Source organism: Eschrichtius robustus, chromosome 16 (assembly GCF_028021215.1).
Source record: "Eschrichtius robustus isolate mEscRob2 chromosome 16, mEscRob2.pri, whole genome shotgun sequence".
Classification (NCBI taxonomy): domain Eukaryota; kingdom Metazoa; phylum Chordata; class Mammalia; order Artiodactyla; family Eschrichtiidae; genus Eschrichtius; species Eschrichtius robustus.
The window spans coordinates 71,078,514-71,100,846 of record NC_090839.1 but is presented as its reverse complement, the minus strand read 5'-3'; the positions used below and the strand labels follow the sequence as shown (position 1 = coordinate 71,100,846).

The 22,333-nt window shown below is 42.9% G+C and overlaps 1 protein-coding gene across 1 annotated transcript; it reads left to right on the top strand.

The window, feature by feature from the left end:
- Positions 1–18,644, top strand: CRYM (crystallin mu). Its single transcript, XM_068566119.1, has 8 exons — positions 1–256; positions 760–913; positions 2,817–2,879; positions 6,093–6,194; positions 11,969–12,152; positions 15,552–15,673; positions 16,385–16,469; positions 18,305–18,644. The coding sequence occupies exons 1-8, from the start codon at positions 87–89 to the stop codon at positions 18,367–18,369; spliced, it is 945 nt and encodes a 314-aa protein (XP_068422220.1). The 5' UTR covers positions 1–86; the 3' UTR covers positions 18,370–18,644.
- The last annotated feature ends 3,689 nt before the right edge of the window (positions 18,645–22,333 follow it).

Sequence of the window (22,333 nt, the reverse complement as noted above, 5' to 3'; positions counted from 1 at the left end):
AGCGCGCCCTGGGCGCTCTCGCATAGGGCGCAGCGCTGGAAGCGCGGATACCCGTGAGCTCGCGGAGGTAGAAGGCCGGCGGCGACATGAGCTCTGTGCCAGCGTTCCTGAGCGCGGCAGATGTGCAGGACCACCTCCGCAGCTCCAGCCTACTCATCCCGCCTCTGGAGGCGGCTCTGGCCAACTTCTCCAGCGGCCCCGACGGAGGGGTCATGCAGCCGGTGCGCACCGTGGTGCCCGTGGCCAAGCACAGGGGGTGAGTGAGGAAGGCCGGGCCAGGGGCTGAAGAAACTGGACAGGAGGAAGAGGAGGGGTGAGAAGGGAAGCAGCGGGAGGAAGGAAGGGAGGGCTTACCTAACCACTGCTAATAACAGCTCCCACCTGATTTGTGCAACCCACGGTGTCAAGTGGGCGCTTTACAGGAATTACCTTGTTTAATTCAACACACTCCATATATAGGTAGGTATTGATGCAGCATTTACTGATGGGAAAACCGAGACTCAGAGAGGTGAAGTGAATTACCCAAGACCACGCAGCTAGTAAGTGGCAGAACTGGGGTGATTTTTCTCATCCAGAGCCGGACTCTTGAACATACTCAGCATACTGCCAGAGGGAATGGCAGAGGGATGGGGGGAGGGGGCGAGGGAGAAGGCCAGTAGGGCACTGAGCGAGGCAAGAGAAAGGAAGGGACATGGGGACTTGATAGGGTACCTCAGCATTGACCGGAAGGGCTTGAAGCTGCTCCCTCTCTTCTTGTAGTTTCCTGGGGGTCATGCCCGCCTACAGTGCAGCAGAGGACGCCCTGACCACCAAGCTGGTCACCTTCTATGAGGGCCACAGCACCACCTCCACTGTCCCCTCCCATCAGGCCACTGTGCTTCTCTTCCAGCCGAGCGATGGCTCCCTTCTGGCGGTGAGCAACTCCCTGCCCAGGGGTGGGTCAGGGCCCCTGTGCACAGAGCTAGGCTCAGAAGTTAGTTCTCTGTTGACCAGGGGGAGTTTTGAATGTGACCACACATGACCCTCTCTGAGGACTGGATGCCAGTGACAGTGAAGGTTATCTGTGACTGTGTATCTGATTCCGGGACTGCCTAAGGATGTGTAACCCAGCACCAGAGCCCACTGCTGCTTTGAGTGTGTGACTGTGGAAGTAATAATCTCGTCATTCTTGTAATGTTCTTGTCCTATAGCGGTTACTCCAAATATACAGCTTGCACAAACCCAGTAGCCAAGGAAACGTTTATTTAGTGAATCTCTGCAATGTGGAGTTGCGTTAGTTACAGAGTAGGGGTGCTCTCTAATACCTGGTAGTTTTTTTCTAAGGGGTACACAATGACCTGTTTTAACATTTAATGATAATATCAAAAAATAGTAGTAGTCCATACTTATTAAGCATTTTGCGTGTGTCAGGCACTGTTCTAAATACTTTGTATATGTGTTAATTATCTTAATACTTAGAACCACTCTGTGAGGTAAGTAAATTTATTACCTCCATTTTGCAGATGAGAAAACTGAGTCATAGAGCAACTATGCCAAACTTACCAAAATTTACATAGCTAATAGTGGCATGGATGGACTTCAGACCTACTCTGTGTAAGTCCAAGACCTATACTGTCTTAAGACTATGCTCTACTGCCTTTCTCACTGCTGCTTACTGAGCACTTATCATGTGCCAGGCAGGAGAAATTGATCTCATTCAATTCTGACAACACTCCTCTGTGGGAGTTTTTACTACACCCTCACCTCCCCACCCACTTTCTTTTGAGGTTCCTGAGGCTCAGAGTATTAGAGTTACTATGCTTGAGGTCGCACAACTGGTTAGTGAAAGTGCTCTGTGCCCTCCAGCCTGGCTCTGAGGCCAGCCAGTTGAGTCCTCATCAGGGACAGACTCCTTAATTCTACCCAAACCACCCCTGGATCCTTAGACTCTCCTTCTCAGAATTTCTGGTTCCCCAAGGAAGCTGGCCATTTATTACTCCCCTGAAAAGAGTATTTAGCTCTTCCCAGTCTCTGCTCATCCAATGGAAATGGCATCCATACTACCTACCAACAGTGCTTCCCCAGGAAATTGGGACCACCTCAGGCTTTGGAATTAAATGACAAGGCCTGAGATTCTTCCTGAATCCGATCAGTAGCCAAGCAATTCACTTCCTTGTCCATAAAATGAGAATACTGATACTACTTGGTGAGGACCAATTGAGATGATTAATATAAACAGAGAACAGTGCAAAGGATGGTAGTTATTACTAGCCAGGCGTAATTCAGAATCACATGGGGAGCTTTTAAAAACAACGATGTCTGGGTCCCATCCCTAGTGTTCAGATTCAGTCAACCTAAGGGTCATGTCTGGGCATCTGTATCTTCACAAACCTCCCCACATGTGCAGGAGGAGTTGAGAGCCACTGAGATAGAGTTTCAGGGCCCTTGCATAGGTGTCAGGTGACTTACTCTTATTCCTGAAGTTTCTCCTTAATTTGATGTTTTGAGAATCCCAGGGCAAGTAAAGCAAATGGGCAATTCTTGAGGGCTCGCCATATGCTAGATGTTTTCATGTATGTCAGTGCATTTAATCTTCACAAAAACCCTCTGAATGGTTGTCATTATCTTTGTTTTTACAGGTAGGAAACCGGTGCTTAAAGATTAAGATATTTTTTCAAAGTTGCATTTCTTATAAGTGGAGGAATTGGATCCAGGCAAAGCATTCCCTTTATAGAATATTATGATGCTTCCTAGGGCTGACTCTTTTAGAGCATCTTCTCTCTGCGTAAGTGGTGGATAAGGGTGCGCCTTGTTCACTGTCTCTCCTTTCCTCCAAGGTCATGGATGGAAATGTCATAACTGCAAAGAGAACAGCTGCAGTGTCTGCCATCGCCACCAAGGTGAGATTAGTGCCTGGCTGTGCTGAGCTGGTGGGTGGGATTGAGTGTCTCAAGTTTGAAGGTCTAAGGTAGAAGTGAGGAACTCATTTTGATCTTCTCTGGACATAGCTGGAACTTCATATGCCAAATATGGGATGTCAGCTGAGCACAGTGATTCACCAGATGATTGGCTACCATTTAATGAGCCCAAGATTCCAGGTACCTCACATGTGCTATTCCTGATCTTCACACCAACCTTGCAAAGTAGATATGATTATCTGCATTTGCCAGGTATAAGGAATATGGCTCAGAGAGGTTGTGTGAGTTGATCAGGGTCACACAGCTAACAAGTGGCAGAGCAAGAATTTAAAACTTGACCTCTCTGACTCACAGGACTGCTTTCTTTCCCCTCTACCACACTGCTCCTGGCAAATCAGTGTGGTTGCCCCATAGGCCAGAGTCAGTACTGCACAAGAAGCAGAGGGGGAGATAAACAGATCCAAGCCACACAAATGTATCCGTTCAGCAAGTACTGACTGAGATTCTACCACATATCAGGCACTGTTCTAAATGTCAGAGATGTGGTAGTGCATGAAACAGAGAGTTACATGCAGAGGGGAGGTGAGACAATAAATAAAATAAAAAGTAAAATACATAGTATGATTTGCTAAAAAATAATTAACCAACAGCAAACCCCTTTTGAGTTTAATGATAGGCTAGGACTTGCTTTAAAAAAATAACACTCCCACCCCTGCCACCAGCTAGAAGGATGAAAATAAAGCAGAATTGAGAGTATTGGGAAGGGGTGATATTTTAAGTTATCGAGGAAAGACCTCACTGAGAAGGTGATATTTGAGTAAAGACGGAAAAAGAAGTGAGTGAGTGAAACCGGAAGAGGGGAGGAGCTCTCCAGGCAGAAGGAAAAGCAAGTGATAGAGGTGATGATGTTTCTAAGCAGTGCAAGGGCGTCCTACAGGAAGAACAGTATTTTTAGAGGCTAGGGTTAAGAAGAAGAGGTATCTGTAGGAACAGTTAAGGGCTGGAATCTTTCACATTAACGGTCTGGGAATGCTGGTGTATGAGGCCTAAGCATAAAGGAAATGTGGGGTCTGTCGGAGGGTTGGAGGAGCAAAGACCAGGTGTTCAAATTGTGAGTGTGTTAAGGTCTTCTAAACACATGATGGGGAGGGAAGACTGTGGGGATGAATCTGGTAATTATATAGGAAGGGAGTAGACTACAGTATGCAGCTTGATGAACTGGCTTTGAAAAATTATATCCAGACCCAATTCAGATTGAAATGATCAAGGGACTCTGAGGTATGTTCCCTGGTAACTTAGGAACAGTGGGACTTTAACAATACTGCCCTACATTTGAAAAGGACTTTGATCTTTTCCAAAATAATTTCCAAACCATTGTCTTGATTTATTTTTGGATTTCTGGGAGGAAGGCAGAGCAAGTATTACCGGCCTCATTTTGTGCAGAAGGAAACGGAGTCTAGGGTTTCCTGTAGTCAGACAACCCAGGTAGCTGTGGGTCTTCTTGTCCCAGATCAGTAGTTTCCAACCCAGGCTACGCAGCAGCAGCAGCATCTGGGGAATTTTGTTTTTTTTAATTCAGATTCCCAAAACCACTGAATTGAAATCGCTGAGGGTAGGGCCTAAGAAACTAGGTGTTTCGGTTTTTTATGGTATCTGGTTGATTCTGATGATCAACCAGGTTAATTCTTCTATCATAGGTTAAAGGATACTTTACAGGATACTGCAACAATTTCTGAAGCCCACGTGTACTTCCAAGAATAGATTCATATTAACTGGGAACAGAAAAAAAAATGTAGTTAAGGAAAAATTACGTAATTCTCCTTATTGGACAGGAGCATAAGATTACTAGTCTTGTGGATATTGTCATTTTGAAAACTTTTCAAATCAAGGTTCTTTGAACTATAGTTGATGGCACAAAATGGTATCCCTCCTTCTGCAGCTACAGGAGACATCATCTCTAATCACCTGCCAATATTTGAGACTCCTTTTTGCAAGTGATGAATAATTAAGAATACTCTCATTTTTAAGGTTGCACTCTAGAATCTCAATAATTAGCATTGTAAGAAAGAGCAGATGCAAGGAGCTCAACTTGTATTAAATGAAATAGAGGAAAGGCAGAAGACGGTCTTATTTAATATGGATGGTTTGAGGAGCAAGTGGTGTCATTCCTCAATGCCAGTTGTTCTTAACTGAAAACAATGTGGCCAGCTGCCCCAGAGACAGTTAGCAATGTCTGGAGACAGTTTTGGTTGTCGCAACTGAGGACATAGGCGGTGCTAATGGACAGAGACCAGGGATGCAGCTAAACATCCTATAATGCACAAGACAGCCCACCCACCTGCCAACAAAGAATTATCCAGCCCAAATATCAGTAGTGCTGAGGTCAAGAAACCATGCTCTATTTCTTATAGGTAATGGTAGATATGTGCCAATTCTGTGCAAATAAGACTCTCTCTGTTTTCACGGGGCTTACGTACCAGTACAGGAAAATAAATTTGTAAACAAACAAGTGCTGTGAAGTGGTGAAATCTATCAGGGTGGTCAGAAAGACTTTACTGGAGAGTTGATCAGAGAACCTCACTCGCAAATAAAGACACACATACACCCTTAGCAGGTGCCACAAATGCCATCTCTACATTCCTCTTTAAAGGAAGACAGAGGCTGAGTCAGGATCAACAGAGAGTGGGCACAGCAAATATAGCTGAGAACCTAAGCTCGCAAGGATTCATGGATTCCAGAAGCAACTAACAGCTCTGAGAAGCAGGTGTGGCTTATCATGCCCCTGAGATGGGGTAACACAGCAGAAAACATGTGGGCTTTGGAGAATGAAAGATGTGGTTTTAGAGCCCCACTGTGCCATTCAATAGTCATAGGGCCCTGAGCAAGTTACTTAACCTCTTTGGACCTCAATATCTTTATCTGTAAGAGGAGGATAACAATGGGAGTATCTAGCTCATAGGGTCAATTGTCTGGACTAAATGCGATCATGAGGCTTAAGCACTGGCATATGTTAGGTACCCAGTGAAGGCTCCTTCCCTCCCTCCCCACTCTGCAGAGTGGAAACGGAAATACACAATGACATCTCCTTGATTGCCTGAGAGGTCTTGAAGTTCACCTGATTCTCAAACTGTATTTGATCTTCTCCTGGCTACTAGAGTCTCCCTTGACCTTTTCTATCTCATTTCTCTCAAATAGTTTTTGAAACCCTCCAGCAGTGAAGTGTTGTGTATCCTTGGAGCTGGCGTCCAGGCTTATAGCCATTATGAGGTCTTCACAGAGCAGTTCTCCTTTAAGGAGGTAGGTCCAGGGAGGGTTGTGGAGGAAGCTGGGAGGAAGCAGCAGTGACCTTTCTCTGTACTCCTTTGTTACAGCGTGGGTTATGCTGAAATTGTCAGGTTGAGAGTCCCACCATCTAGACCATTCTTTTTTTTTTTTTTTTTTTAATTTATTTATTTATTTATTTTTGTCTGCATTGGGTCTTTGTTGTGGTGCACGGGCTTCTCATTGTGGTGGCTTCTCTTGTTGCAGAGCACAGGCTCTAGGTGCGCGGGCTTCAGCAGTTGTGGCGCACAGGCTTAGTTGCTCTGTGGTATGTGGGATCTTCCCAGACCAGGGATCGAACCCTGTCCCCTGCATTGGCAGGCAGATTCTTAACCACTGCGCCACCAGGGAAGTCCCTAGACCATTCTTTTAACGACTTGCCCAGAAGTCCCACTGGATGTGAAGAGTTGGGGGAAAGGCCTGAATCACCTCCTCCAGTTTCTCAGTTTGCAGGGTATGCCGCAGGACACAGAGAGCCTACTCGGTTACTTAAAGGATTGTGTCATATCCGTTACATACATTCAGGTGTTCTTTTGGCCCCTTTCTATTGTTTCTCTTAGGAGAATCTGGGGTCCTTAAGTATTCAGGCTTAGTGTTCCAGAAACTGGGAATGAGGCCTAGAGAGCAGGAGGCCACAGCATGCCCCTTCTGCAGCCTAGATGTTAGTGCACTTTTCCCCATTCTGGCTTTCTCACACTTCCTATTATTTTTGATACATTTGATGCTACTTTTAGTTTATTTTTTTCTGTGTGTGTGAGAGGGGTGGGGCAGATTTAAAGTATGATTTCTTATGATAAAAATAATACCTCTGCTTTGAGAAACGAAGACTGTAACGAAGGAAACAAAAGAAAAATTCCCTTTTATCTGTTTTCAGAGACAAGTAGTTAACATTTCCAATCTCTCTCGTTTGCTTTTTGTAACATAGTTGTATGGTTTTTCTCTGCTTTTTTTATTAAAGTATAATTGACATACGATATCTTATTAATTTCAGGTGTCTATCATAGTGATTCGATATTTATATACATTTCGAAATGGTCACCGTGATAAGTCTAGTCACCATCTGTCACCATACAAAGTTATTACAATATTATTGACTATATTCTCCATGCTGCACATTATATCCCCATGACTTAATTATTTTGAAACTGGAAGTCTGTACATCTTAATCCCCTTCACCTATTTTACCCATCCCCCAACCCTCCCCCCTCTGGAAGTCACCACAAGTGGTTTATTTATTTATTTATTTAACTTATTTATTTATTTATTTAACATCTTTATTGGGGTATATTTATTTTTTTAACATCTTTATTGGAGGCTATTTATTTATTTATTTTACAATGTTGTGTTAGTTTCTGCTGTATAACACAGTGAATCAGCTATACATATACATATATCCCCATATCCCCTCCCTCTTGCCCCTCCTTCTCACCCTCCCTATCCCACCCCTCTAGGTGGTCACAAAGCACCGAGCTGATCTCCCTGTGCTATGCAGGTGCTTCCCACTAGCTATCTCTTTTACATTTGGTAGTGTATATATGTCAATGTTGCTCTTTCACTTTGTCCCAGCTTACCCTTCCCCCTCCCCGTGTCCTCAAGTCCATTCTCTACGTCTGTGTCTTTATTCCTGTCCTGCCCCTAGGTTCTTCAGAACCTTTTTTTTTTTTTTTAGATTCCATATATATGTGTTAGCATAAAGTATTTGTTTTTCTCTTTTTGACTTATTTCACTCTGTATGACAGACTCTAGGTCCATCCACCTCACTACAAATAACTCAATTTCATTTCTTTTTATTGCCAAGTAATATTCCATTGTATATGTGTGCCACATCTTCTTTATCCATTCATCTGTTGATGGACACTGAGGTTGCTTCCATGTCCTGGCTATTGTAAATTAATAGCCAGGACACAGTGCTGCAATGAACATTGTGGTACATGTCTCTTTTTGAATTATGGTTTTCTCAGGGTATGTGCCCAGTAGTGGGATTGCTGGGTCATATGGTAGCTCTATTTTGAGTTTTTTAAGGAACCTCCATACTGTTTTCCACAGTGGCTTATCAATTTACATTCCCACCAGGGAAGAGGGTTCCCTTTTCTCCACACCCTCTCCAGCATTTGTTGTTTGTGGACTTTTTGATGATGGCCATTCTGACCGGTGTGAGGTGATACCTCATGGTACTTTTGATTTGCATTTCTCTAATAATTAGCGATGTTGAGCATCTTTTCATGTGTTTTTTGGCCATCTGTATGTCTTCCTGGGGAAATGTCTATTTCGATCTTCTGCCCATTTTTTAATTGGGTTGTTTGTTTTTTTGATATTGAGCTGCATGAGCTGCTTGTATATTTTGAAGATTAATCCCATGCTGGTCACTTCGTTTGCAAATATTTTCTCCCATTCTGTGGGTTGTCTTTTCATTTTGTTTATGGTTTACTTTCATGTGCAAAAGCTTTTAAGTTTAATTAAGTACCATTTGTTTATTTTTGTTTTTATTTTCATTACTCTAGGAAGTGGATCCAAAAGTTATTGCTGTGATTTATATCAAAAAGTTTTCTGCCAATGTTTTCCTCTAAGAGTTTTATAGTATCTGGTCTTAAATTTAGGTCTTTATCCATTTTGAGTTTATTTTTGTGTATGGTGCTAGAGAATGTTCTAATTTCATTTTTTTACATGCAGCTGCCCAGTTTTCCCAGCACCACTTATTGAAGAGACTGTCTTTTCTCCATTGTATATTCTTGCCTCCTTTGTCAGAGATTAATTGACCATAGGTCTGTGCATTTATTTCTGGGCTGTCTATCCTGTTACATTGATCTGTGTGTCGGTTTTTGTGCCAATACCATGGTATTTTGATTACTGTAGCTTTGTAGTATAGTCAGAAGTCAGGGAGCCAGCACTGTTTTTCTTTCTCAGGATTGCTTTAGCTATTCAGGGTCTTTGGTGTTTCCATGCAAATTTAAAAATTTTTTGTTCTAGTTCTGTGAAAAATGCCATTGGTAATTTGTAGATTACCTTGGGTAGTATAGTCATTTTGACAATATTGATTCTTCCAATCCAAGAACATGGTAATCTTTCCATCTGTTTGTGTCATCTTCGATTTCTTTCATCAGTGTCATAGTTTTTGGAGTACAGGTCTTTTACCTCTTTAGGTAGGTTTATTCTTACGTATTTTATTCTTTCTGTTGCAGTGGTGAATGGGATTGTTTCCTTAATTTCTCTTTCTGATCTTTAGTTGTTAGTGTATAGAAATGCAACAGCTTTCTGTGTGTTAATTTTGTATCCTGCAACTTTACCAAATTCATTGATGAGCTCTAGTAGTTTTCTTGTAGCATCTTTAGAATTTTCTATGTATAGTATCCTGTCATCTACAAATAGTGACAGTTTTAGTTCTTCTTTTCCAATTTGGATTCCTTTTATTTCTTTTTCTTCTCTGATTGCTGTGTCTAGGACTTCCAAAACTATGTTGAATAAAGGTGGTGAGAGTGGACATCTTTGTCTTGTTCCTGTTCTTAGAGGAAATGCTTTCAGCTTTTCACTGTTGAGTATGATGTTAGCTGTGGTTTGTCATATATGGCCTTTATTATGTTGAGGTATGGTCCCTCTATGCTCACTTTCTGGAGAGTTTTTATCATAAATTGGTGTTGAATTTTGTCAGAAGATTTTTCTGCATGTATTGAGATGATCATATGGTTTTCACTCTTCCATTTGTTAATGTGGTGTATCACACTGATTGATTTGCAAATATTGAAAATCCTTGCATCTCAGGAATGAATCCCACTTGATCATGGTGTGAATCCCACTTGATCACTCCTGTGGGAGAATCTCTGCAGTATAATTATTTTGCAGTTTTGGATCACCCACCCAGCGGGTATGGGATTTGATTGTATCGTGAATGCACCCCTCCTACCTTCTTGCTATGGCTTCCTGTTTGTCTTTGGAAGTAGAATATGTTTTTTGGTAGGTTCCAGTCTTTTTTGTTGTTGGTTGTTCAGCAGTTAGTTGTGATTTTGGTGTTTTCATGACAGCAGGTGAGCTCAGGTCCTTCTACTCTGCCATCTTGTCCTGCAATTCTCATGGTAGTTCTAGTCTTAGTTTTTTGAGGAACATCCATACTGTTTTCCATAGTGACTACACCAATTTCCATTCCCACCAACAGTGAACTCAATTTCCCTTTTCTTCACATCCTTGCCAACACTTGTTATTGTATTCTGATAGTCGTCATGCTGAGGGAAATGGAGGTGATATCTTTTTTTTTTTTTTAATTTTTTAAAATAAATTTATTTATTTATTTTGGCTGTGTTGGGTCTTCGTTTCTGTGCGAGCGCTTTCTCCAGTTGTGGCAAGCGGGGGCCACTCTTCATTGTGGTGCACGGGCCTCTCACTGTCGCAGCCTCTCCCGTTGTGCAGCACAGGCTCCAGACGCGCACGCTCCAGACGCGCAGGCTCAGTAGTTGTGGCTCACGGGCCTAGCCGTTGCACGGCATGTGGGATCTTCCCGGACCGGGGCATGAACCCGTGTCCCCTGCATTGACAGGCGGATTCCTAACCACTGCGCCACCAGGGAAGCCCAGAGGTGATATCTTATTGTGGTTTTGATTTGCATTTCCCTATGTTCCAATGATGTTGAGCATCTTTTCATGTGTCTGTTGCCCATTTGTATGTCTTCTTTGGAAAAATATTTATTCAGGTCCTCTGCCCATTTTTAAATTAGGTTGCTTATTTTTTAATATTAAATTTTATAATTTCTTTGTATATTTTGAATATTAACCTCTTAAAGTTTTAATCATGTTAGATATACACAGTTGTATATACTGTATTTTCACTGAATGTTGTAACACCATCACTTTTCCAGATTACTTAATTTTTGTATAGTATTTCGTATTTTTCTATCAAGAAAGGTGGTATAGTTAACCATTCTCTTATAAATGGGCATATTGTATTGTTTTTCACCTTAGTTAATGAACTTACTCAGACGTAACATTTATTTCCATATTTATTATATTTCCTTATGAGAGATTCTTTAGGCCTTATTTTCAGTTGAAGGCTGACAGCTGCCACCACAGACATCAAAATCTGTTAAGCAAGCTAGCAAGTCCCCACCTCCTGGTGATGCCAATGACCCACCCTCTCCCCCGCAGTGCTTCCCAGGAATCTCATTGTAGCTATTACTCTTGGCCTTCTACTCTGCTGCACCATTCACTCTTGAAACCCTTCCAAATTTTAATTCCCTTCATATCCTTCAGAGGTCAAGCTATTCCAAGCACAGCCCTGCACATCCTGTTTGTGAATCTCATACCCGTTATGACTCCTTTACAGACTCCCAAACATAAAATGTGAGTTTGATACTGACTTTGCCTGTTATCATTTGCATTTTACAGACATGAAAACTTAGGCTGAATGAAGTTAAATATACTTCAGAAACAGTAAGTGACAGAGCAAGGATTGATTCTAAGCCTGTCTAGCTCCAGAACTTGCTCTGCTAATCATTAAGCTATATAGTAGCTATTAAGCTACTGAGGCTGTGTATCCCAAGCTAGAAGTGAAAAACCTCCCCCCTTCTTGAAAGGGGAATGGGATAGAGAAAGGTCATTTTCAAATATCTGGCCCAGACAAATGTACATTCACCATACAGAATGATTTAAGTAACTACAGCCCTAACCCCAGAGTGGTTCAACTTTTCCTTGCACCCCTGGGCTTAATGAAACATAAACAGCCAAATAATCATGGCACCAATGTCCCTCTTGTTACCCCCAATGAAGGTGAGGATATGGAACCGCACCAAAGAAAATGCAGAGAAGTTTGCGAACACAGTGCAAGGAGAGGTACGGGTCTGTTCATCGGTTCAGGAGGCTGTGACAGGGGCAGATGTGATCATCACAGTCACCATGGCAACAGAGCCCATTTTGTTTGGTGAATGGGTGAAGCCCGGGGCTCACATCAATGGTAAGCAGAGTGGCTCCATGAGCCTTGGGTGGTCAGACTCTCCCTTGGCTGGACCAAGGGGGCTGCATATGCAGAGCTGTTTCACTCATGCAAAATGCTTGAGCTTTTTAATGGCCTCAGAAACATTTGAGTCCTGAAAAAAACGATACTCACTCCAAAATATGAAACAAAACTCACAAACCTGAAACTAATAAATTTAATTAAAGTTTTATAAAGTGTATCATTATAGCAAATGATCAATTATAGCTCAGTTCTTAAATGTCATGAAATTTAAATTACAAAAGCCAAGTGACTCACTTGTTCTTTAACAACACTTGGAATTACAAAAACAAATTTTTAAAAATTACAACACAAAAGACATTTAATGTGACATGTGGATGCTCTTTAATATGTGGGATAGGATGGTTGGGACTCTAAACATAAGAGTTCCCGGGGCCTCTGAAGATCCTCAAATGGCCCTGGGGGTTATAACAAGATCTGGTCTATATTGAATACTTACCATTGCAGGTGCTGTTCTAAATTCTTTGTATGTACTATATCACTGAATCCTCACAACAACCATATGAAGTAGGAGCTATTATTATCATGACCCCCATTTTACAGGTAGGTAAACCAAGGCATGGAAAGATTAAGAAACTTGCCCAAAGTCAGAGGTTCTTAGAGGCAAAGCTGGGATTTGAACTGAGGTAATACACCCTCAGAGCCCAAGATCTTAAATGATACCCTATGTTATCTTTCAATAAGAAGACTGGATTCTGATGAGCAAGCAATTGAAGACTCAAGAATTTAAACATGGTATCAGTGCCCCATGTTTTAGTGACAAGCACATAGTGTGAACTCAAAATCTAAAATGTCTGCACACACGTGCAAGGGCCAAGAATCATGATTATGTGTTCATTCGCAAATATGTATTGAATCCCTACCATGTGTCAGGCACTGTTCTAGATACTGAGGATGCCACAGTAAACCAGCAATCAAGATCACTGCTTTCCCGCTGCTTACATTCCAGAGAAGGGAGGTAGACAACAAACAAGTAAACAAATAGATGAGCTAGATAGTTCCAGCTGAAGATAAGTTCTATAAAGGAAACAAAATGTGGTATGATTGAGGAATGGGCTATAGCAAATTGAAGGTCTCAGCCTGTGTGGGACTGGTATTATGAATGTGGGCCCAGGGGGTAGGTCTTACTGTTCATAAAGCCAGACTCGAACAGTAAGACCATTTCTGGAAGGACTTAGGGAATCAAGAGAAACCAGTTCTTGGTGAAATGGACAAGAGCTGAATCTTCAGCAAGACTGACTTAATATTTTTTCAGCTTTTTCTTTTTTTTTTCCAGCTTAAAACAGCACATATTTATTATCTCAGTTTCTGTGGTTAGGAGTCTGGGCATGGGTTAGCTAAGTCCTCTGCTCACACAAGGATGAAATCAAGGTGTTGTTCAGGCGGCAATCTCATCCAGAACCCGGAGTCTTCTTCCCAGCCCACATGGTCATGGCAGGTTCCTTGTGTTGTAGGACGAAAGTGCCCTTTTCCTTGGGGCTGCTCTCAGCTCCTAGAGGCTGTCCACATTCCTTTTCATGTGGACGCTCCACCTTCAAAGCCAACAACAGAGACTCTCCCTCATGTTGGATCCCTCTCACACTTTGAGTCTCTCTCCAGGAAGGGCTGACTTGATTTTGAGTCAAGCCATCTCGTATCTTTCCCTAGCCTAAAGACGAAATTGGTTTATATATTCACAGAGGCATTAAATATACTTAAGTATGTTATAAGTGCAGTCAACAGGGAAACACCAACAACAGATTTTACTTCCTTTACAGCTTGGCTAAAGATACGCCCAATTGCAACCTCCCCTGCACGTCCCTCATCCTATCCCTGCAGCCCAACAGCCAGCGTCTGACCCTCACCCATTCTCGCCCCACTGCAGGAAGGCCAAGGCCCAGCCCGAGTCAAGCCTCTCCCTTTGCTACCCGGACCATCCCCATCAGCCTGAGTGGCCTTATGCAGCCCTTCGAGAATTCACCCTGCTCCAGATTGGGGGGAACAAGTGCAATCAGAAGAGGTGGCTTGAGAAGCTAGGGTTTTTCCCATCAGCTTATGATTTATTTATGAGCTTCATTAGTTGGTGCTTCTGTTCTATAGAACTTCTCACACAAACAGCCTTCAAGATGGACATTTTTACATCACTCTCTTTGAAAATTAGAGTGAGGGAGAACAGCAGGAGAGGGAACAAGTGGAGAAAACTGGATGGCAGTGAGAGAAGGCTTGTAAATGCTGCCTTATATTTGTATAAAGCTTTATAGCAGTTTCCAAAGCCTGGCTGGCATGGGCCGGATCCAGCCAGCAGATGTGTTTTTTTCAGACCATAGAGGAGTGTTCTGAAAATCAAGAACTAACACATGCAAATAGATTTCCTGCTTCTCTTTTAAAAAAGGAGCAGGGGTAGGGGAGGCCTTCTAACAGTGGCCCTGCATTCTCACATGGCAACAATTAGCTTGAGCTGAACAATAACTGTCCCCTTTAGAAGGGTCTGCTTTCTTCTCTGTACCTCAGTCTCCACCATTTCCAATCCACTTCCTCTGACCAGTTCTGCTCATTTTCATTACCTTCCTGGCCCTGCAGGCATTTGGTTGCAGCCTCTGCGTATTCCTGTGTCCCAGTGCCAGGAGTCATGACTCCTTGGATTCATCATTATGGTTCTGGGCTCTGCAGAGGATATGAAACCTTGGTGCCAGGGTGCAGCCAGTTTCCTCTTTATTGGGGCTTCTCTCTGACCCTAACACTGGGCTCTTTTCTCGTGAATTAAGAGAGAAGTGGTTGGGGGTGAGGAATGGGAATGATTGAAGAGCAAGCAGACAGACAGAAGATAGAGGAGTGTGGGGTCTGAATAAGCTCCAAGTGATGTCTCTGTTTTAGGGGTTTTGTAAGGAAGTCTCTGTTCCTGATAAGTGGGAGAAGCATGAAAGGCATGTACTGTCTCAGAGCTATAGATGCACTTATTAGATACGTAACCTTGGCATGTCCCACTTCTTTGAGCCTCAGTTTGTGCACTTTTTAAATGGGAATCAGATGTGAAGTGTGCTTGTGAGGACTATAAATAGTATGTGTGAAACATCCCACGGAAAGTAGGCACACAGTAAATGAATGCTAAGTTGCCTTGAAATCTTTTTTTAGTAATGAGAATGGATATGAAATGGAAAGGAAAAAATGCCCGGGTGTCATTCCTATTAGTGAATTCAGTCTTGTTGATTGGGAGGGAGTTGGCCTGGGGAAATGAGGCATTCCACATCTGTTCCCATGTGTCCTCTGTCACCTCCTTTTCCCCACCCCTTTCATTCTCTGGAGTGTTTGGTATCCCTTGGGACCATTTCTAGGCTCAGGGTCTGTTTTGCTGTCTCTTAGCCATCGGCGCCAGCAGACCTGACTGGAGAGAGCTGGATGATGAGCTCATGACACAGGCTGTGCTGTATGTGGATTCCCAGGAGGCCGCCCTGAAAGAGTCTGGAGATGTCCTCTTGTCAGGGGTGAGCCTCCTTTCTGGTGGGCTGTTGCCTGGCTGGCCTCACCTGGATCCCAGGGTTTCATTAACACCCCCTTCTGTCTGGCCTGCTTCAGACCTCGGTAACCCTTACCCCTTTGTGGGATGACAACTCCCAAACATCTCTCAACCTTTTCTAATCCCCGTCCAGAATAATGTGGCCATTCTGTGGTGATGTGTTTTCCTGTCCCCTTTGCCTGAAGAGAGCAGCTTGATGGACTTTTCTGTTGGACTGGGCTGTCCTATAAAGCAGTAGGATTGGAAGATAGGAGCCTGTTACAGCCTGGAAACTTTCCCAGTGTGGCCAACAAATTAGGACTAGGGTTGGCCACTTTCTGGCCTTTTTTTTTTGTAATCAGGGCATAGAAGCAAGAAGGGGGCTGCCAAAATGAGTGTTCAGATAAGAACAGGCCTATTTCCTCACTGACAGTGTCTTGGCAGGACATTCCCCTGGCTACAGATTTGTATCTCTGCAATCACAGTATCACAGAGGCAGATGGTACCCGCCCACCCCCCCCATCCCCCAGAAAAAAGGTTTAAGGGGGAGGCATCCTTCCTGACATCATCCAGTTTACAAAAGGTGTTTTTATCAAGTTTATCCCTTATCCAGTTCAGGGACACCCTGTCCTGGCTTCAGAAGCTGGCCCTGAGCAGACATTAGCCCCATGGCCTGGGTCAGTGTGTGTTCATTTGACAGGCCAAGATCTTCGCTGAGCTGGGAGAAGTGGTAAAGGGAGTGAAACCAGCCCACTGTGAGAAGACTACGGTGTTCAAGTCTTTGGGTAAGAGCCATTGCTCCCAAGGCACAAACTTAACCAGAGCACAAGGTAGGTTTACCCACTGGTGGGAAGAGGAATGAGTCAGCAGGCCCCACAGCTGAAGCATCGTGAAGTCTATCACTCAGGTCAATTATTTACGTCGGCATAGTGGTGAAGCCCATGAACTCTGGAACTGGGCAATCCTGGGTTGGATTCCCTTCTCTGCCACTCCCTGGACACGCGTCCTTGGGCAGGTGACCTCACCTCTCTGAGCCACAGTTTTCTCACCACCTGTTCCCTGGAGTTTTTGTGAGAATTAAGTGAGATGTGTGTACAAAACAATGTGCACATAGCAAGTGTCAGCATTAAGACAATGACACTCAGAAGAAGATATCCTTCAGAGGTGGGAGGGCAGGAGAAAAAGATGTTTAAAAACAGGGAGCTTAAGAGAAATAGCAGGGAGCCCCAACCTGACAGAGACCCAGACAGGAAGTACAGCCTGAGACCTTTTTTTCCCCTCCTTCCCTACCTTTCTGCTTGCTGATTTAAGAAGGTCTTCAGTGGGGAGCCCCATTACTACCTGAGTTAGCACAGGCAGAAGCCCAACAAAGAAGGGGCTCCCAGTGGCTGGTTTGCCCCTCAGCCCAGCTCTCCCACCCCACCAGATTTAAGGAAATGGACACACATGGTAACAAAGCTAATATTCAGCTCCTACACCTAAAATATTGAAATACTCTCAAAATGGTTGGTAAATATTTGCTGCCCTGAGCCCCTCAGCCTCACCAGACCTTACATACTTTTTAATGATTAAGCAACCAAAGCTTTAATGCCTGGCAGAGTATTAAGAGTACCCTGACCACCCAGCACCCATGCCAATCAGTCAGTATCCATGCCTTGCCATCTGTTAAATATTTTTTTTAAATCTCCCATGCACAGAAAGACAGGCAAACACAGTATAAGCTTTATCTAGAGCCTGGTTCAAAGACATCACACTGATCTAGTTGGGTCTGAAAGTCTCATTGTTCCTAGCAGATCAGAGGTCAGCCGGCTCCCTTCAGGAGACACAGCACTGCATAGCCCTGCTCTATACTTCTGAGCAATTTTTAGTTTCTCACTTCTGGGGACTGGTTTATCGGCACATCTGTTCATCTAGCAGGTGCATATTAAATACCTGCTATGTATCAAGCTCCATACTGGGTGCAGTGGTAGCTACAAAAATTAATAAAAACCGGCCCCTGGCCTTTAAGAACATATGCCCATTCAAGGTTAAGGTATGTGCCCAAAACTATAAGACAAAGGGGACATTGCTGAAGGATTCAGGGTTTGGACTAGATCAGGGGTTCCAACAAACTGCAGACCACGGGCTAAACCCAACCTACCACCTGTTTTTGTACAGCCCACAAGTGAAATGGTTTTTACATTTTCAAATGATTGGGGAAACAATTAAGAATATTTCGTGACGTGAAAATTTAAGAAATTCAAACTAGAGTGTCCATAAAGAAACTTTTCTTGGAGAACAGTCAAGCTCATCTGTTTCCCTGTTGTCTATGGCTGCCGTTGCACTCCAATGGCAGAGTTGAGTAATTGGCCTGCAAAGCCTGAAATATTTACCATCTGGCCCTTTACAGAAAGTTTTCTGACCCCTGAACTCACCTCTGAAGGATACGTAAAATTTCTTTGGTGGGCATTGCTTGCCTTGTTCTGCCCTTTGCCACTACTTCAAGCCTGAACTCACCTCTGGGCGTCAGTCCTTGTTACCCTGATGGACACTGTATCAGGGGACTGCCAGTTCTGGGACCTGGGCTGTTTGAGGAAAAGTTGCTCTGACAAAAGGTGAACCAGATTTCTGTCCATTCCAGGAATGGCGGTGGAAGACATGGTTGCAGCCAAACTTGTGTACGATTCCTGGTCATCTGGTAAATAAAACGAAGGAACTTTGTGTTGAATGGATGCTACAGCTCAAGGGGTATTAAACTAGTTGTCTCATAATCTCTAGATTAAATGAGGGAGCCCAGTACCCAGTGATCTATAGTTTTGTGCTTATCCTGTCTTAGCTTAAATAATGAGATCCCCTTTTGTGTTTGTAGTTAGAAAGCAAAACTAAGTGGCCATTCTCTGCTATGCCAGATTATACTAGCACTCCCTTTCCCCTGTATTTCACTGCCTTTTGTAATTCCTTGAAATAAAGCTTTTTCCAATTCTGCAGTTCTTGCTTTGGTAACTTCTATCCCTCACAGCAAGGAAAGTGAGGGGATCAAGGGCTCCCATTCACTCCCTGCAGGAGCTCTGATGGCTATAGTTAAATTTTTTCTATTTTATTAATTGAGATACAATTTACATATCATAAAATCCACCAGTTTAAAGTATATAATTCAATGTTTTTTAGTATATTCACAGGGTTGTGCAACCATCACCACTGTCTAATTTCAGAGCATTTTCATCACTCCAAAAAGAAACCCAGTAGCCATTACCAGTCATTCCCCATTCCCCCTTCTTCTCAGCCCCTGGCAACCACTAATCTACTTTCTATTGTTATGGATTTGCCTTTTCTGGACATTCGTATAAATGGAATCATATATTATGTAGCCTTTTGTTTCTGGCTTCTTATAATTGAAATTTCAAGGAACAGCAGAGCTTCTCTATTGGTCAGAACTCCTTCAGTCACAATCGGTAGAGACCACAACTCAAACTACCTTAAGTTGAATGAATGAGTGAAGAATGGAATTCATTGGCTCTTATGATTAAGAAGTACACAGGTAACTGGTTTCAACTATAGCTGTATGTATCCAGGGGGTCCAAGTGTCATCAGGACCCAGTCTTGCTCTCTCTGTTCCTTGGCTCTGTTTTCTTCGGTGTTGGCTGCATTATCAAGTAAGCTCTCCCCTGATAGTGGCAGGATGGGTGCCAGCAGCTCTTGAATCATAGTCTGTCCTCTTCAGCAACCTTGGCAGAAATAGACATTCTCTTCCTTAACAGTTAAAAGTCTCAGAATGGAGACACACCGGACCATCTAGGGCCTATGCCCATATCCATAACATAGTGGCTAAAGGAAATGGAATATGCTGTTTGGCCAGGTCAGGCCCATATACTTATCCCTGAACCACTGCATCATCCAGGGGGATCTAATTCCCCTATTATCCAGGCCTGGGTCACATGACCCCCCTTGAAGTCAGCAGTGCAATCAGCCCATCTGACCACATCAGCTAACAAAAGGAAAGGGGTCTCTTACCAAAAAGGGGGAGGACTGTATATTGGGTAGGCAAAATCTACAGGTGTGCACTACAGTATCAGTGTTGAAGGGCCATTAGGAATTATCCAGTCCAACCTCTTCAACTTACAGGTGGGAAAACTGAGGTGCAGCAATGCTTTCCTCAGGTCCCCTGGGTCACTAGCAGAGCTGTGTTGTCCGTGTCCTGTCAAAGACCCATTCAAATACTCCCTCTCCAATCCCTAGGCTGGTTGTAAGTCAGCAGCAAAGAGAAGCATATTATTTTGCTTTGTTTTCTTACCCAAATTCCTCCTGGCAGGTCCTCTTCGTGCTGTAGGTAGCTTACCCAAAAGTTTACCATGTTTGCCAGACTGTCTAGCCTTTGTGCTAGAACGAAATACCCACGTGATCTGCTCTGCACACCTCAAGTGACTATGGAGTCTTTCTGGGGATCTTAATGGTCACAACTCTAAGGATGTGTAGAGAAGGGTGTGTGACGATGAGATTATCAAAAGCACCTTAATTTATTCATAGATTTCTTCTTTCATTCATAAGAGTCCCTACAATAACTCATGCTAGGCTGCTAACAGAAAAGAAATAGTCCTCACACCAAAGAGCACAGATGACTCTCTCCAACTATATTCGAGTTAGGGCAGGAAATGGATCGAGAGTAGTTTTGCAATAAGAAGTTTTCTGCCTTTCAAAGTTACTCTTTTCCATTTCACATTGCCCACCCACCTCAAATGCCGTGTGAACCACTGAAGTCGGTCAGAATCATAGGAATCAACAGACCAGAGTAATCTGCATCCCGCCTTCAGCCTAGGCATCACATTCTGTTGTTCAGCAATATTTATTGAATACCTGCTGTGTGATGGATTGGCACTTGGTACAAGGGATATATCAGTGAATACAGGACAGAGCAAATTCCCTGTCCTAAAGGACCTTACATTGTAGTAGGGCAGAACCTAGCTTCTCTGCTAGGGAAGTGGGCATAGGAGAATTCCCAGGAGCTGGAACCGTTTAATTTGCCTCCTTTGCTCCTTGATATGTAAGACCAAAGGTAATTCTGTTTGGTTCATACACTTTAAGCCAGTCTTTGCAATAATCATCGATATAGTATTTACCCTTTAAATGGAACAGGAGTTATTCAGAGAATGGTGGATGAGCCTATGGCGTCTATAAGCTGGGATACCTTAATAAAAATAAAATGCAACTATTGGGAAAAAAAACCCAAAACACCTTCTAACAACCCATTCTGGCCTCACTGTGTTTTATGTTATTCACTGTTATTATATAAAAGGATTATGTTTGCTCTCTCCTTTTTAATCCAGCAATGTTAAGGAAGTTTTATGTGCGGTTTTAAAACCCACAGAACACGCACTCGCTTGAGGTGTTCTTCAAATTCATATCCCTTTATCTCATCACAGAACTGACATAAAGTCCAATGGGATGGATGGTCCTGGTGAGAACTTCCAGTCCTGCTGGGCAAACGTCCCCTTCCCATATTTCTGAGCAAATTGCTACCCCTCCAGTAGGGCAACATGGACAAATTCCAACTAGAAGTAATCAAATCCCATGAAGCAGGACTAAATCCTATAATGCTGAATTCCAGTAACATTTTTGCTGGCCTGTCTTTTCTTATTTTCCCTAAGAGTACCTTTCCATTTACTATTCTATCAATCATCTTCCAAGTAGCATTGCTGGTTGCCAGCTCAAAATTCTTTATGCCACCTCTCATTTGCTAGAATACATTGTCAGGCTTTCTATATTATTTTTACCTCTGACAATGATGTACAAAGCACTGCTGGAAAGCATCCTTTTTGTTAACAGTAGTACTTTCCTAGTGGCTTATACTTCTCCTGTATCCTAGCAATGATTGTCTCATCAGGCAGATTCTGGGGGATACTTGGAGAGAGGATCCTGGCATCTACAATAAGGACATACTAATAGAGAAAGACTGAGACACTACAAAGTTTTTCTGAGTGCCTTCTATGTGACTACTGCTTTCATGTACAACTGCAGTTTATTCCAGAACAATGAAATGCAGTATTTGTAAACATAATCATCCCCTAGTGTAACATATTTATTCAATGACTGACAACCTTTTCGATCCATTCATTGAGGAAGAATGTGCCAATTGTTCATCAGATTTAAGCATCTGTATCCTCCATTGTGCCTCTTAAAGTAACACAGACAGCTGTGAATCAGGAAGCATGCTGAAGCTTTTTCTATATTATACACATAATCAATGGTAAATTCCATTTAATGCGAGGCTGGCTATAAAAATCCAGTGAAGCTTAGCTATTCAAGTAGTGTTTCAACTTAAATTTGGGATTTCCATTTAAATAACATCAGCAGCAGTATTAGTGTTGACAATTTATATTGTAGAACCTACATGTATTCAGACGTGCAGAAATGGTGATAGACAACAGTAAATAGAAGATATGTATATAATAAGCATAAAATGTAAAATTTACTTTTACAATTGAATTTTCCCTACAAAGAACCTAGATTTCTTTTTCCTTTTTTTTTTAAGTTTCAGGAGGCACGTACCCTTAGGAAAGATCATCTAACAAGCCAGAGTTCTTTTCTGTATCCTTCTTTCTCTCCTCCCTGACTCTCTTGCTTAAGCACTGTATTAGTCTACTAGGGCTGCTGTAACAAAATACCACAGACTGGG

Bases quoted from the DNA above. Each gene is read 5' to 3' on its own strand.
- CRYM (XM_068566119.1), top strand. From the start codon at position 87: ATGAGCTCTGTGCCAGCGTTCCTGAGCGCGGCAGATGTGCAGGACCAC. The intron at 257-759 runs GTGAGTGAGGAA...CTCTTCTTGTAG, and splicing joins CCCGTGGCCAAGCACAGGGG to TTTCCTGGGGGTCATGCCCG. The intron at 6,195-11,968 runs GTAGGTCCAGGG...CCCCCAATGAAG, and splicing joins AGCAGTTCTCCTTTAAGGAG to GTGAGGATATGGAACCGCAC.